Below are 14,663 nucleotides of genomic sequence, written 5' to 3' on the forward strand. Positions count from 1 at the left end.
AAATTTATATGATAAAAAACTTTTCGTGTGACATTTTTTAATTTGAAGAGAGAACAATTGTACTTGACATTGCATGTAACTTTATGAAGGAACGATAAAAATAATATCACATAATGATGAATACTTTTTTAAAGAAAATCCACAAAGTATAAAATAATTAACAAATAAATTATTATTAGAATTTATTTATACTTTAAAATACATAAATACATTATACTCCGTATGGTTCTTCAATATTTGGATCTTCGTGGTATTTGACGTATGTTTCTTGATACGTAAAATCTCGTTTATCTTTCGTGACTCCTCTTGGAGGTGCTCTATCATAATCAAAAGCATTTTTGGATTCACCAAATAATTGATTGGCCTCCTTTATGTCACTCCTGATTTAAAGTACAATTACATTTAAATGAAAATATATTAACATTGATATTAGTATAGTTATATATATATATATATATATATATATGTACATGTATGTACACAATATGCACATTCAATTGAAATGATACTCGCCTATACTTGCCAACAACAACTTTTTTACCAGTTATAGGATCTGTAATATCACCCAATGGATAAATAACATCTATAACCTGCATAGAAACGTTATGATTATGATAAACGAATGAAATTATTTGAAAATAAAAAAATCAAATACTTATTAATATTATTATAATTGATAGACGTATACTTTGTGGGTAATGAGACGCGTTAATTTTTCAGGCAACAACTGTATCAAAACGATATCTCCTACGTTACATTTCTTGTCTGGATCATGGGCATAGATGAAGTCATGCTCTTTGAAGTACTACATAGCGAAAATAAAAAATAATTTTTGTCCTTTTTGAAAGAAGTACCTTCAATGTATTTCATTTAAAGTTAAAATAGTATCATACCATATAAATACGCTTATCCAGTACAAAACGCGGTACACATACTTTTACAGCATTTTGCTTTACAGATGGCAAACACGTTCCAAGAAAATATCGTAATACTTGTTTACCTGATCCTGCCATCGTCTCTTCTTATTTCAGAATAAATAATAAGTAATATAATAAAAAGCAAATAATCATAACCTCTTTGATATACAGAACAATGATATAATATACGCAGGGTTTAACTGACCAATGGTAGCGTTTAAATCGGGAACGACGAGACATTGGCGCGAAACATTGAAAATGTTATTGCTAATATCGACATCGAATTAATAAAATTGAATATATTAAAAAACAAAATAAGGAACGTATCTGTTAAAAGGATATTCTTCGTGGAATCATAAGAATGCGTTGTTGTTGTGTCAGAAAAATTAAACGATATAATTAAATATGAATTGAATCGATACGTTTATTCAGAACGATTATATACTCTCGATCGAACTTATATTACGTGCAAATAAAACGTCAAATGTTTGTTCGACAGATTGAAATCGACCGTTAACGTACTCTGATATTAATAACAGACGTTTAGAATCTTTCCGTGTCTTTATCATTTTCTAGAAAAGTTAACATCTTTCAAGTAGTAGTGATATAAGATAGACATTGCAATCAATTTAAATGGATACGATTGAATGAATATTTGTTTTCTAATGTCATTTTGCGATCGTAAAATATGAATGCCAAATGAATGTTAAAAAGAAATGTGTTTCTTCGAAAGGCGCAACATAGTATATGTTATGTATTTACTAGCTTGGCAACTATCGGTACATATAAAGCGTATTATCAGCGACACAGATTTACAATAGTTATTTGTATCTAAATGACATCAAATTCGATTTCGTTATTTGATTATACGTTTGTTCCATTTATCTACCAATACAGAGGAAGTATTTATGATTGTACCTATTTATGATCTACTGTACGGACTTCTCTTATAGGCGTCTAATAATGCCTATTTACGATTACATTTTTTATGTAAATCAGTACCTTTTGTGCCAGCGCAAAATGATTTCGTACTTTGTAATGGAAGAAACGAATATTTTATTCATTTATTAAAGTCGTAAAAATGACAACAATATATCGTCTACGTTCTTCGTGAAATTACTATCAAAAATTTCATTCGCTGACAAATATGTTATCGGACAAGCTCGATCAGTTTCTTTTAGGGTGGATTTTAATCGGAGTACATATAACGCGAAGTCAATTGATGATCAGACCAGTTTACGTTTACAAACACGTTATACGCGGGATGCACGATTACTTCAATAATACGTGCATTATACTTTTACACGACACTCCAAATGTTATCGAGAGTATAGGTGAGTTGTACAGAATGTGTGAGTTTAACAAAATTTAATTCTAAATTTCAATTCTCAGATTTATCCTTTGAATCTGTCGAAATATCGAAAATTGAAATTATTAATAGAATTCGAAATCGTTACAAAAAAGCAAAGCAATGCAAAGCAAAGCAAAGCAAAGAAAAGAAAAGATAATCATTGGATACGGTATAATTGTATGTGTAAAGATTAAATAATGATCTCTCTTTATTATTATTATTATCTTATAGATTTGGACGAGGCGGAAGAATTGTTGGCACTTCAAAGGTATCTCAGTGGTACTCTTCATATTCGTACGGCCATCATGGATTTTCATATGTTCAAGACACGAGTGAGAATATCGACTTTGTCATTTTTTATCGGATAGACACATATGTATAAACTTTGATGATTCTTGTATTATTTATTTATTGCTTCTTTTCCTTTTTTTGTTTTTGTTTCTTTTTTCTTTTTTTTTTCTTTTTTTTTTTTTTTTTTTTTTTTTTTTTTTTCTTTTCTTTTTTTCTTTTTTTTTCTTTCCTCCGAATAGGTGGGCACAAGCTATTATCACATAAAAAGGCCACTCTTCGTTTTATTGAATGATTACAACGATACGAGGGACGAGCTAGCACGTGTAAATGATTTCATACACATATACATATATAAAAGAAAATAATTAATCTTCGATATAACTCGTTACGAATAATTTGAAACTTTAAGGAACCTACGAAGGGGAACATAGCGACTGTTTATTTTACCAAAATGTAGCAGGTTTCTACGTGGCTGGCAATGGAGTATCCAACCTGGTTGCTCTTCTTCAGGAACGAGACCCAAATCGAGATGTTTTTTCGTAACATTTATATACCGTTCAATTGCCAATTGATGATAACTCGAAACAATAAAAACGATGAGATGATCTTTGAGGTCTATCAAATTGACAAACAATCGAAGATCAGGATAATGAATTTTGGCTCTTGGGATAGAATAAATGGTTTCAAAGGACCTACGTTGGGCCTCTATCAAAGGAGGAATGATCTTCATGGGCATAATATACGCGTTGTCATGACCCACGTTAGTTTTATTTCTTAAAAATCAACCTATAATTTGCTATGTCGTTTTCAATTCAAACAATTTTATAGGATCCTCCGGTATCCTTGATATATCGTAACGAGAAGAACGAGATAATTAAAGTGGGTGGCTTCTTCGGGGAGCTGATGAAGTTACTGCAGGAAGGCATGAATTGCACGTGAGTAGTAAGTCTCTTTGTGTGTTTGTGTGTTTCCGTCCCATTTAAATGGGATAGAAAATATGAGAGAGAGAGAGAGAGAGAGAGAGAGAGAGAGAGAGAGAGAGAGGGAAGAAAATGAGCATACGATCAAAATGTTTCGCTTTAATCCGTTTTTTTCTTTTTATGTTCGTCTTTCTCTTTTTTAACACCATTATTTCTCTGGTTTCGTCGTTTCTCTAAACGTTCCCTAAGGTCTTCCAATAGTTTGGCGGTTTCCTTTCTAAAATATTCTTCTTGACTAGCCGACGATTTTTCTTCGAAAATATCTCTTTTCCTGCCATCACCGCTTCTTCGTCGTCTTTCCGTATACAATCTCTCATTTTGCCATAAAACTCGGATTTTATCGGTCCGACGTAAGAAGCATTCTCTCGCAATTCTACATAACATTTTTCTTACTCATCAAGCGCAACTTTCATCATCCCGTTGATTCGTCCTTTTATTTCATCGTATCCTTTAATTTATCATTTTCTTTTCTTTTTTTTTTTTTTTTTTTGTTTTCTCTCTCTCTCTCTCTCTCTCTCTCTCTCTCTCTTTTTTTCCCTAGTCGTTAGTCGGCTCTATAATATCGTGTATTGTGTGAATTTGACGTGAGTCGCGCGACGTTTTGACAAAACGCTTAAAACTTTCTATGCCAGCCGTGATATAACGATCGTTTATCCGTTTTTCCCCCTTTTTATAGAACATAGATCATTATTCGAAAAATAGTTATTCACAAATAAACCAGAATGAAACGTTTTACTTATCTTCATTTATCTTTCTGTCTGAATTATTGATATCTCGAAATTCTTTACGTCAACGAAATGAATAATATATTTTTATTTACGTTTATTCTCTTCGTAGATTGACTTACATAGAAACAGATTCTTGGGGTTTAAATCTATTAAACGGGACCTGGACTGGTGCCATAGGGATATTGGTAAAAAACGAAGCTGACATCGCTGGCATGGAGTTAATGATGACGTCTGACAGATTGGATGCCATCTCCTTCACTACTCCGGTTTTCTCCACAAAGTATGCCGTAATTATATCGATAATAAAATAAGACATTCTTTAATGTATATCGTTCATTGATTGTATCGTAAATCTATTACACGTACATGTATCATTATGTATCATTATATTATTGTCATTTAAGATGCCGTACATTCATCAAAAGACCGGATTCTACGTCTATCAAATGGCGAGCTTACACAGCACCCTTCGATGCCTACATTTGGTACTTTATAGGCTTGCTGATACTATTGAGCAGTGGAATGATATTGATGATAAAAGTCGTGGTTAAATTGGTATCCTATAACGAGGACTCGGAACATTCACCGTCGACATTTTCGGAGATAATGTTTTATGTTTTCGGGGTATTTTGTAGTCAAGGTACGACGTATGAACGTAAGAACTTACGTACAGTAAAGATCTGTATGTATTATTTTGATTCGTAAAAAAATGTAGGTATGGAACAATCGCTGTTAGATCCAATTCGCATGGTACAATTTGTTATCCACTTAACCGCTGTTATCGTTTTGGCCGCTTACTCGGCGGCACTCATAAGTTTCCTGGCTATTAAGACTTTTGTTATGCCTTTCACGACCATGGAGGGTCTTCTCAAGGATGGTACCTATCGATTTGGAGTTATTCAAGAATCCGCGGATTATTCCTTCTTTCAAGTAAAGAATTTCTCATCGTTAAATCATCATAATTATGCGACCATTGGTTTTTCTATATACTGGTGGTGGCGGTGGTGAAATATCGTCATAAAATGTCGTCGTTTTAGAATACAACGGATAAAGTGCTCAGCGTATTGTTTGCTAATTTATTAACAAAAGAGACCGATTTGCCTATCAATTATCACGATGGTCTGAGCCGTGTTTGCAAGATAGACAAGTATGCCTTCATGGCGATGGATAATATTGCAGCGGAATTGCAACCAAAGCTTACTTGCAGCTTGGAATCTCTCGACACCATAACGCAAACGACCATAGCTATGGCAGTCCCTAATAGAAGCCCATACGACGGTATTATCAATGCCAAGTAAGAAGATTTTCATTCAATCTCTATTATCTCTATTTTCTTTCTCTTTATTATTTTCTTTTTCAATTTTTTCTTTCTCGGCTAAAAGATATCGCCCTCGTAAAGCTTTTATTTCTAATGATCTTTTTATATTACATTTATATGCAGCATTCTGACGTTGAGAGATAGTGGAATACTTCAACGTTTGCTTAACACCGAATGGTCCAATCAATTTACAAAGGTAACGCGCTATTTATAAAATATATTTTCAAATGTTAAAGAACATAAAGGGTACAATGTGCTTGTACGTTTTTCAGCCTAAAAGCTCTTGGACGTCGGTCGAGCTTTTCGACATGGTGCCGCTATTAATTTTCATGTTTTGTGGCTCCGTCATTAGTTCCTTTTTACTTTCTTTAGAGTATATGGTACATCGACAAGTCGCGAATAATAAGAAACTGCGAATCGTACGAAAGAGACGTGTGAAGATATTTTAATATTAGATTTAAAATAATTTAAATGAGAGTGAACAATATAATTAAATCATCTTTGTGTGCATGATCGGTCCGTGAAGAGGAATCAACTGTTTCTTTTTTTTTTCTTTTTCCTTTTCTAAACAAAAGTATTTGTCCGAGTGATTCTTTACGAAGTCATTTCGTCGATCAGAACACGAATAAAATGCTCTTCCCTTCTCGTCAGTTTTAAATTAGGCTGTACGAGTAATCTGTTATACTTTGTTTGAGATACGTATATAAATATATATATGTATATATATAATCCGTCGGCAAAAAATTGCCCGACAAATCCGGTGTTTACTTTTCAATAATATTTAGAACGTTCGAGAGCTTAGCGAAGATCGGTTCGTCCTTCTGATTTATTTTGCTGTAGACATTTATCTCTCTCTCTCGTGTACGTTTAACGTGTACGTGTAGTTCTTGATTATTAAATTACGTTGTATGCTCTTTGTGCTTTCGTTGATTTTCATCCACGTTTCGACATGTCAGAACGTCGTAGAATTTTTTCATCAACGAGATTAAACGAGCAAGAGAGAGCATTCGGTAAGGAGAATATTTGCGATTTAAGGCAATCCAACAAATTGGCTGGTACCAATTCTCAGAAGGCTCCATCTTCGAAAAAATCTCATCCCAGTGATATCGGTGGTCCGTGTTATTGTAATGTGAACCCGTGTAACAATATAATTATCAACAATGTCAAGTCGTCGGCGAAAAAGACACCGTTTCGAATTCACTTTGATCGTGCTGGAAACGATTTTAACAAAGGAGTTCGCGTCCGAGAACGGATCGTCGAGTATGATACTCGCAGGATCGAGGAACTTAAGAGAAATACACGATTTTTGGATAATAAGGTTAGTAGATAAACAAACGTTCGTACGTTCACGACTAATCGTGGTGAAATTGTACGAATGAACAGCTCGTGTTATGCCCGAGACGCGATTTTTACACGAAGAAAGAACAACCGGAAGTGAACGTGGCCCAGAATTTCAAGAGAAACAAGGAGATCGTTCCTAACTCACCCGTTTCTTCATCTTCTGATAAAAGGACAGTAAGATCGGTTAAATCCATTTTCGATCTCAAATTACCAAAGGGACAGATTTCAATCACAAAATCTTTGGTAGATCTTTCTCAGGAGTAAGTCGTTAGGACACATTACGTCACTTTAACGCCTTCTATGCGCCGGTACATATAAAAGAAAAAGTTTTAATTATTGACATCGAATCTGTTACATTGATGTTTATAGAAGTAAACGATCAACAAACATTGTCAACAATCAAGTCCGCGATGCAAGTAAACAAGATTTTCGTCCTAGAAAGTCTACGTACGTTGAAAAGTGAGTTTTTTTTTCTACGAAAATACAAATTTATTCAAATGTGATAATAACAAGTTGAATACTTTTGTCGTAGGAAAGAATTGTTGTGTGCGACGTCTCACTTACGCTCAAGATATTGTTCCGATCAACGTACAGTCGTCGTAACTAGGAGCAGAATAGCCTCGACTGGTTCTACAAACAAAGATATTGTCGATGGACAGAAAGAACAGGGTGGTGGATTGTATAAATGGAACGCATTCGATGGAAACAAAGATTCGTTATTTGCGGGTATTTCGACTATACTTTCCTCCGATTCGTTGAAGAATCAAGCTATTACTAGAGGCCCGAATAAGTCTGACTCATTAGATATATTGATATCTCGAGGAAAACTAACGAACGATCGGGAAAGGCAACCGTCGGTATGGAATAAAATTCCATCGAAGGTATAGAATACGTGGATCATTCATGAAGTTGTCTGCCAATAAAATATTATCTTTATTTAAGGTACAAGGGAAAGTAAAAAACGATTGGGAAGTCGTTAAACAGAATACTGATTTTTCTCCGTACTTGTTATATCATGCCGATTATCTCGTTGATCTGCTGACTATTGAAAAAGATAAGGAAGATAATTCACCAAAATTATCTTCCGGATTTATCGACAAATATACTAATAACGAACCGAGAAATATAATAGTCGCTTTTCTCATACATCTGGCTGTAAGCGTGAATCCTTGACAATTCGAAAGTCCTGCCACTTATGATTACATTTTTTTCTCTCTTTTCTTTTTTTCTTTTTCTTTTCTTTCTTTGTTTTTTTTTTTTCTTTTTTTTTTTTTCTTTCTACAGACACATTGCCGCTATCCGTCGTTCATTCTCTATCAAGCGGTGAAACTTTTTGATATTATTCTCGACAAAATTCCTATAGATATAACGGACATGCAATTGGTGGCTATAACAGCGTTATGGGTTGTCCTGAAGAAAGAAGGAAACTTCAATAACGTTCCATCGGTTGTAACAAAATCTTATAATCCAACATGTCTATGTTGAAAATGGCATATTAATGTAAGAGATAAGTTCTTTTTCTTTCTTAACTTAAGACAACTGTTGTTTTAGGCAACATTAATGCTCGGCCTAATTCCGAATCAACAGTACGCTAACGTAGATATATTGGCCGAATGGGAGAGAGTGATCTTGCGTTCTCTCAAATTTAATATATCATTTTCCGATCCATTTTCTATTTTCGTTTTTTACGTGGTTAATTGCGATTACCACGATCAGGATAGTATTTCCAATCGTACCATCACCAAAATCTATTACTGCGGAGGTTATATTGTACGTGATCGATACTTTTTCGTGATCGAACATTCGAATATTTTAATATGTTCTTTTTCTTTTTCCAATATCCCCCGCCCACCCTCGCAGATCGATTTGACGTTATTGGATGTGAGCTTTAGTTACATAACGTCGAATCATTTGGCACTAGCTACGGCCGAATTAGTAATGTGCATTGTCCTGGACAGTGATGCCGATTTATCAAACCCTCGATGGCATTTCTGGAGGCGTATTATAACAGATGGTATTAACATTCCAATAAGGTATTGTCATCTTCAAAGTTGAAAAATATTTTCGTAGATCAAGCAAAAAGATCGCTCTCTAATTGTAACATTTTTCTTCATTTATATAAAAAGAATTTACGACGATGAGATCAACGTGCTAAGATCAACTATGATCTCTCACGTTTTGGAGTCAGAGAAAAAGCATACGAAGGAGGAGACGGTGAAAAAAAGATATGGTCACAATAGATACGGTAATATTTCGAACTTTCTTCTAGAGAAGATAAAGAAGATACCGCCTGAGAATTATTCGATTTCTATGTAATCTCTTTTCATTGGTTTTTATTTTTTGACCATTTTTCTTTTTTAATACCTTTCGCCACTACGTCATTTGTACCAATCATCCGTTGTGTGTATCCGTTTAAGTGGGATCAAAAGAAAAAAAAAAAAAAAAGAAAAAAAAGAAAAAAAAAAAAGAAAAAAAAAAAAAAAAAAAAAAAAAAGGAAAAAAAAAAAAAGTTTAATTTATTATTTAGTTATAAGATTATAAGAGGAAAAGAAATATTTCGATTATATTGCACTTTATTTAGCTCTGATTATATTCATTAATGTTTCAAATCGAATCGCATAGATGCTCGTTCATATACACACCCACACATTATCACTTGAATGTTATACAAGTACGTTAAAGAAATATAATATATTCGATCGATCGTCAGTTTTGTTTGTATCACCTTTTTAACTCCCGCCATTTTATTTACATACGTTCTTGAAATAATTAAATCAGTATCGGTACACACATTCCGTGTCTAAATATGTAGGTATATAATGCCTTTCATCGATTATTTATCATCTCCTTATTAACGGGTTCTTAAGCCTTGATCTTATAATCCGCTTTTGTCGTAGCCCACGTGTTCCATTGGGTCCATGAATTGTCGACTGAGATAAGATTTGTTGCGTCGTCCTGGTCGACGAGAAAAATTGATTCGTGATAAAATACATTGACAAGTTTTATCCATCCATTTACGCATATAAAGATATATAAATATGTGTAATATGTATGTACATATGCATATGGCTTACCTTGAACAATACGTTGGGATGGCCACCCCAGCTACCGAATAGCCGTAAGAGATCTGGTTTCTTAGAGTATATCGTACTGGCTGCCAAAACACCATGTTTCAATTCGTCCAAAGCATGTACCGTTTTTCCAGCAGAGCTTAAAATGATGCGCGGTGGTTCCAATCCCAGATTGCATCTCGACCATTCCTTAACCGGTGCTAAACCACCGTCAGGACAGACCAACATAAAGTCGGATGTCTTCACGCCACCTTCAGTCTCGTTCTTCTTATCTACGAATTAGTGATTAATAAAAATTTTAGAAGAAATAGTATTGAAATAGGATATGAAAAATGAATTGTTGTAAATATTGACCAATTTCCATGAGAGCAGGTAGAGGCAAGAAGGCCACATCACCCTTGTCCGAAGTCAGACATCTAAAGCAAAAGGATAATGGTTTCGTTTATTAGGAATGAAATTGTAAATAACGATTTCTTTATTAATTAATACAACATAGGATAGCAAAATGCTTACTTGATAGCACCTTGACCTCCTTTAAAGGCTTCCGCCTCGGTTGGTTTACACTTAGTTGCCTCGGTTACTTTGTCGTCATTGGATGCAATGTTACCAACACACTGCTGACACAATTTCGATCCTGGCTGTGCGCCAGGCGCGCAGGAGCCATCAAAGAATTCTGTTAGATCATCTTCCGAGGTAATCAAATTTGCTTTCTTAAGAGCGTGAACCGGTGCCAACCATCCAGCAAAGTCGTCTTGGTAACCACTGTGGCAAGATCGTTTGCCTCTCAAATCGCCTGGAAAAGGTTTAAAATGTTTAATTTCTTTTTCCCCCGATGATCTTTTAATAAGGGGATAAAGCACGATTATTATTTACCAAGTGCTTTGATAGGGCTGCCTTTTTTAACAACAACAACTGCCGGTCTTTCGCTATATTTCGTCGAGCCGCTTCCATAAATTTCTGAAATAATCGGTTGCGCATTGAATTCCGTTATTGCACGTAGTACCGATCCACCATCAACGACTACTAGATCAGCCCCATCATCTCTGACCGCTACCAAGCAGGCATCCTGAGTCTTCTCCAACAAGCAAATCAGTCTGGGTCTAGCATCTCTAATGGATAGATAATACAAGGATCAGTCAATTGCCCTTCGTTAGATTTATTATTTAAACATTTCAAGGATAACAATCACCTTGAGTGAGCTGCTCTACTTAAGGCACGACACTTGTTCAGATCATTCTGAGTCCATACACACCAGCGGGCATTCCTTTCAGGTGCACCCGAGTTCCTTTCGATGACGTCCAAGTATTTGGCGTTCTTCAAATGTTGTTCAGGAGCAATCGGCGACGAGGCAACAGCCAGAGTTTTTTCATCTAGCAGCAACAAATCTTTCCACCAAGCAGCCTTTTCCTTTTCACCCAATTGTCCTAATTCGGTTAATTCCTGAGGACGTACATTGCATTACATTAAGCCTTCGTTAAGAGTAACATACAAGAGTAACATTGAAACGTTAAAAGTAACGTTTTGAACGACTTTATACCTTTTGAACGGCTTCAATGTCGTTAACTCCGCCGTTAGCCATATATCCTTGCCATGGTCGAGCAGCCCAAGTACAGGGCTTGGTATCAGCATTGATGGGTACCTTTGTGCCATCAGGACAGAAGTAACGGTAATTGCTTGGATCTTCGTTCGTTGGGACAGCTGGTGTAACGCCGATAGGCAATCCGAAAAATCGTTTAACGTAAATAACTTTCGTCCAGGCAATGTTTCCGCCATTGTGAGCGAGACAACGCAGAGCACCTTCGTAACCCGAATATATATCTGGATAATCGCAAATTTCTGGCTTTTCGCAAAGCGCGCACATGTTGCTGTACGTTTCCTCTGCAATTGAGATATTATCATCTTAAATATTATCTATTTTCGATATAAAACGCAAATCTAACGAAATTGAACTTAAAAGATACCAACTGAGTCTTTGATTTATTGCTGGATCCGGCGACCAAGTACCAACTAGGCAACCCTCGCTGAAGAGCGAGCTCAATGCCCGAAGTTCATTCTCGCGAGCAGAATATTCTGGATCGTTTATGTTACCGAGTACACCCAAAGCCGTCAATTTCGTGAGAGGTATTTTGTAACCGACGTTACGTCCAACACCAGTGTGACAAGACTTTAAACCGCGGAGTCCTTGAACGTCTTTTATGTCCAAATCCTTGTGTATCACAGCAACTGCTTCGTAACGATAGGCCGCATCCGGTTCCTCCTTTGTTCTTACCTATTACGTTGAAGACGTAAAGACGAAGGGTAAAGATGTTTCGATAATCACTTACGTGATTATTTTTTGCGATTTATACATATTGTCTCTTTTTTCGTCACCTGTTCTACGACGTTGTATCCGGCCTTCAAAGCTAACTCGTTGTCCTTAGCAGCTAAATACATGTCTTCCGGATCGACGGCGACTACGTCGGCCTCTTTTCTACCAACCTTCTCTACGCATTCGTATCGATCGCGACCGGAAATGCAAGAAATAGGGATTCCTTTGCTCGCCGAATCTTCCATCATCTGCACGCATTCCTTCCAATATATTTCCGGTATACAAAGGGTAACTGGAAAAGGAAAGGAACGTAATAATAATAAGAGAAAAATAAATCGACTTCTCTGCCTTTCATATAGGATACTTAAGGATGAGATTTAGTTTCTCGCGGGAGAAGAATGCAATCGTCAAGTGGTCGCATTCAAAGTCTTACGCATGCATTATTTCGTTAGACGCTCTATTGCTCATCGTTCCTTTCTGATTGTCCCATTAATTTGATTTAATGGACGTGACGAACATCCACGGGATTGGGCAGTGTCTAAACCGTACCGACACGTATGCGACCTGATAAGACTCAATCGCAGATAATTACATTATTCATTAATACAATATGGTTTAGCGATCAATATTTCGGTCATATTTTCTAAAGTCGCTCGAAAGTTTCTGATATAAATTTTGCAACGTTAAGTGACGGACGACTGTATATAGTAATAATAATGAAAAATTTAATCTAATCGAATGATGCGGGAGAAGAAAAGAATTAAAAGAGAGTAAAAGGATTAAACGAATTTTAATGTTCGTTAACAGAGAAAATAAAAACTTTGAAAATTGAAACTTTGCTTGGCGCTATATCGTAATGGCGCGAAAATCAAAGGAAACGGGGTCTATAAACTTACAGACGAGTCTAGATCGGCTAACGGCAGCGTTGCTGGTCATCATCACAGCCGCTAAGCTCGCAAGGATCATGATACTTTTGTGGCACCACATTTTTATCACTTTTAGTTGTTCTTTTTCTCGCACTTTCGGAAAGCTCTTCGTTCTCTCGAAGAACGAGAATGGGAAGGAGGGAGGGACGAAGAGAGAGGATTGAAAACTAAACGAAACAACTTGAAAGAATGGCCTTTATCTCTCGATGAAAATTAAAATATTATAAAATTTTGTAACGTAAACAATGAACCAGAGTAATAATTTAGCCTCGTACTATTCGTAACGAACGCCAACGATATACCAACGTGGCAGGATTGTTCGAGCGTCCTTATATATAGGAGCACACTTTTTCCTCCTCGAATTTCCGAGGTCGTTTGAGAGGGGAGTTACTGACGTTATATCGACGACGACGACGACGACGACGACGACGACGACGACGACGACGACGACGACGACGAAGACGACGACGGTCTGTCTCGTTCTTCTCTTTTTCCTCCTCCACTAGGTTGTTGTGTCTCGCGACGTAAAGGAATCGTCAGTCCTCTCCTATCCCCACCCACCATCCCCTGCGACCTCCTCTCACCGTGCTATCGTTATCTATTCAACTGTTATAGTTGCCCTCTTCTGCGGATCAACCGAGATTATGGTACAGTTATGGAATTTCCAGTCATACTACCTCCTCCCTTACCTCTCCTTTCGCTTTCCTTCCTCTTGTATGCATACAGCTGATCAGGATTGCGACTTTCTTAATAGCTTTCTTTTCTTTTCTTTTCTTTTCCCCTCTATATTTTGCTTTCTATATGTTAGCAAAATAACTTACATAATGACGTTGAATAAACGATCTGAGATATCGCTATTGAGAGGGAACTAATGTTTACGCCTGCGTTACGATTTTTGAAACACTTTTAGCATGCACCATTTTTATTTATTCAATCGATGTAAATGTATACATGTATGCTATATTCTTTTCTCTTTTCACGAAGTGTGAGAGGGAGAGGGAGAGAGAGAGAGAGAGAGAGAGAGAGAGAGAAATTCAAGGTGAAGCCTGCAGTTTGAAATAAAGGATGTTTCATCCAAGATCTAGAAGCGAGTTTCTTAATGATATGTCTGTAGAATTTTTATATCGAACGTATCCGAGGTTAAGAAAGACCAACAGTATTATCGTCTTCTATTTTGTTTTATTTTATATCACCTACTGTTTCTCTTTATCGTGTTTCCACGAATATTTATTCCGTCATTTTCCTCTTAGAAATTTCTATTTATTTCTTCTATTTTCTTTGACTTCTCAAAGATAGATAGAAATATAGATAAACTAGCCTGATCGTAAGAGCATGCACGCGTGAATTAACTTATCTCTTATTAAGATCCAACATAGTAAGAGTGAGAGAACCTCGAAGAATCTTTCTTGGTTCTTTCTCGCCATGACTCTCG

The 14,663-nt window shown here is 36.0% G+C and overlaps 4 protein-coding genes across 8 annotated transcripts; 2 read left to right on the forward strand and 2 right to left on the reverse strand.

Moving 5' to 3' along the window:
- Nucleotides 1-165: 165 nt before the first annotated feature.
- On the reverse strand, nt 166-1,123 carry LOC124955934 (28S ribosomal protein S17, mitochondrial). The gene is made up of 4 exons (XM_047511110.1): nt 894-1,123; nt 689-805; nt 514-590; nt 166-380 (listed from the first exon to the last, which is right to left on the reverse strand). The coding sequence occupies exons 1-4, from the start codon at nt 1,011-1,013 to the stop codon at nt 212-214; spliced, it is 483 nt and encodes a 160-aa protein (XP_047367066.1). The 5' UTR covers nt 1,014-1,123; the 3' UTR covers nt 166-211.
- Nucleotides 1,124-1,862: 739 nt separating this feature from the next.
- LOC124955894 (probable glutamate receptor) lies at nt 1,863-6,201 on the forward strand. Of its 4 annotated transcripts, none has more exons than XM_047510994.1 (11): nt 1,863-2,251; nt 2,500-2,600; nt 2,799-2,882; nt 3,017-3,319; nt 3,388-3,494; nt 4,377-4,547; nt 4,672-4,907; nt 4,983-5,197; nt 5,305-5,561; nt 5,709-5,781; nt 5,858-6,201. In XM_047510994.1, exons 1-11 carry the CDS (start codon nt 2,065-2,067, stop codon nt 6,032-6,034), a joined length of 1,911 nt encoding a protein of 636 aa, XP_047366950.1. In that variant the 5' UTR covers nt 1,863-2,064; the 3' UTR covers nt 6,035-6,201. The 4 variants fall into 4 exon arrangements, with proteins under 4 accessions (XP_047366950.1, XP_047366951.1, XP_047366953.1 ...); XM_047510995.1 differs by having other exon boundaries at nt 3,020-3,319; XM_047510997.1 differs by having other exon boundaries at nt 2,225-2,251; nt 2,500-2,644.
- A 178-nt stretch (nt 6,202-6,379) lies between these two features.
- LOC124955891 lies at nt 6,380-11,469 on the forward strand. Of its 2 annotated transcripts, none has more exons than XM_047510987.1 (9): nt 6,380-6,903; nt 6,969-7,186; nt 7,296-7,385; nt 7,459-7,783; nt 7,869-8,081; nt 8,211-8,372; nt 8,478-8,696; nt 8,787-8,959; nt 9,053-11,469. In XM_047510987.1, exons 1-9 carry the CDS (start codon nt 6,535-6,537, stop codon nt 9,240-9,242), a joined length of 1,959 nt encoding a protein of 652 aa, XP_047366943.1. In that variant the 5' UTR covers nt 6,380-6,534; the 3' UTR covers nt 9,243-11,469. The 2 variants fall into 2 exon arrangements, with proteins under 2 accessions (XP_047366943.1, XP_047366942.1); XM_047510986.1 differs by having other exon boundaries at nt 7,459-7,807; nt 9,053-11,468.
- On the reverse strand, nt 9,482-13,660 carry LOC124955890 (transferrin). The gene is made up of 10 exons (XM_047510985.1): nt 13,202-13,660; nt 12,368-12,597; nt 11,963-12,266; nt 11,535-11,875; nt 11,187-11,437; nt 10,871-11,106; nt 10,511-10,790; nt 10,352-10,413; nt 10,001-10,269; nt 9,482-9,881 (listed from the first exon to the last, which is right to left on the reverse strand). Exons 1-10 carry the CDS (start codon nt 13,290-13,292, stop codon nt 9,789-9,791), a joined length of 2,157 nt encoding a protein of 718 aa, XP_047366941.1. The 5' UTR covers nt 13,293-13,660; the 3' UTR covers nt 9,482-9,788.
- Nucleotides 13,661-14,663: the final 1,003 nt, after the last annotated feature.

Source organism: Vespa velutina, chromosome 19, assembly GCF_912470025.1.
Source record: "Vespa velutina chromosome 19, iVesVel2.1, whole genome shotgun sequence".
Classification (NCBI taxonomy): domain Eukaryota; kingdom Metazoa; phylum Arthropoda; class Insecta; order Hymenoptera; family Vespidae; genus Vespa; species Vespa velutina.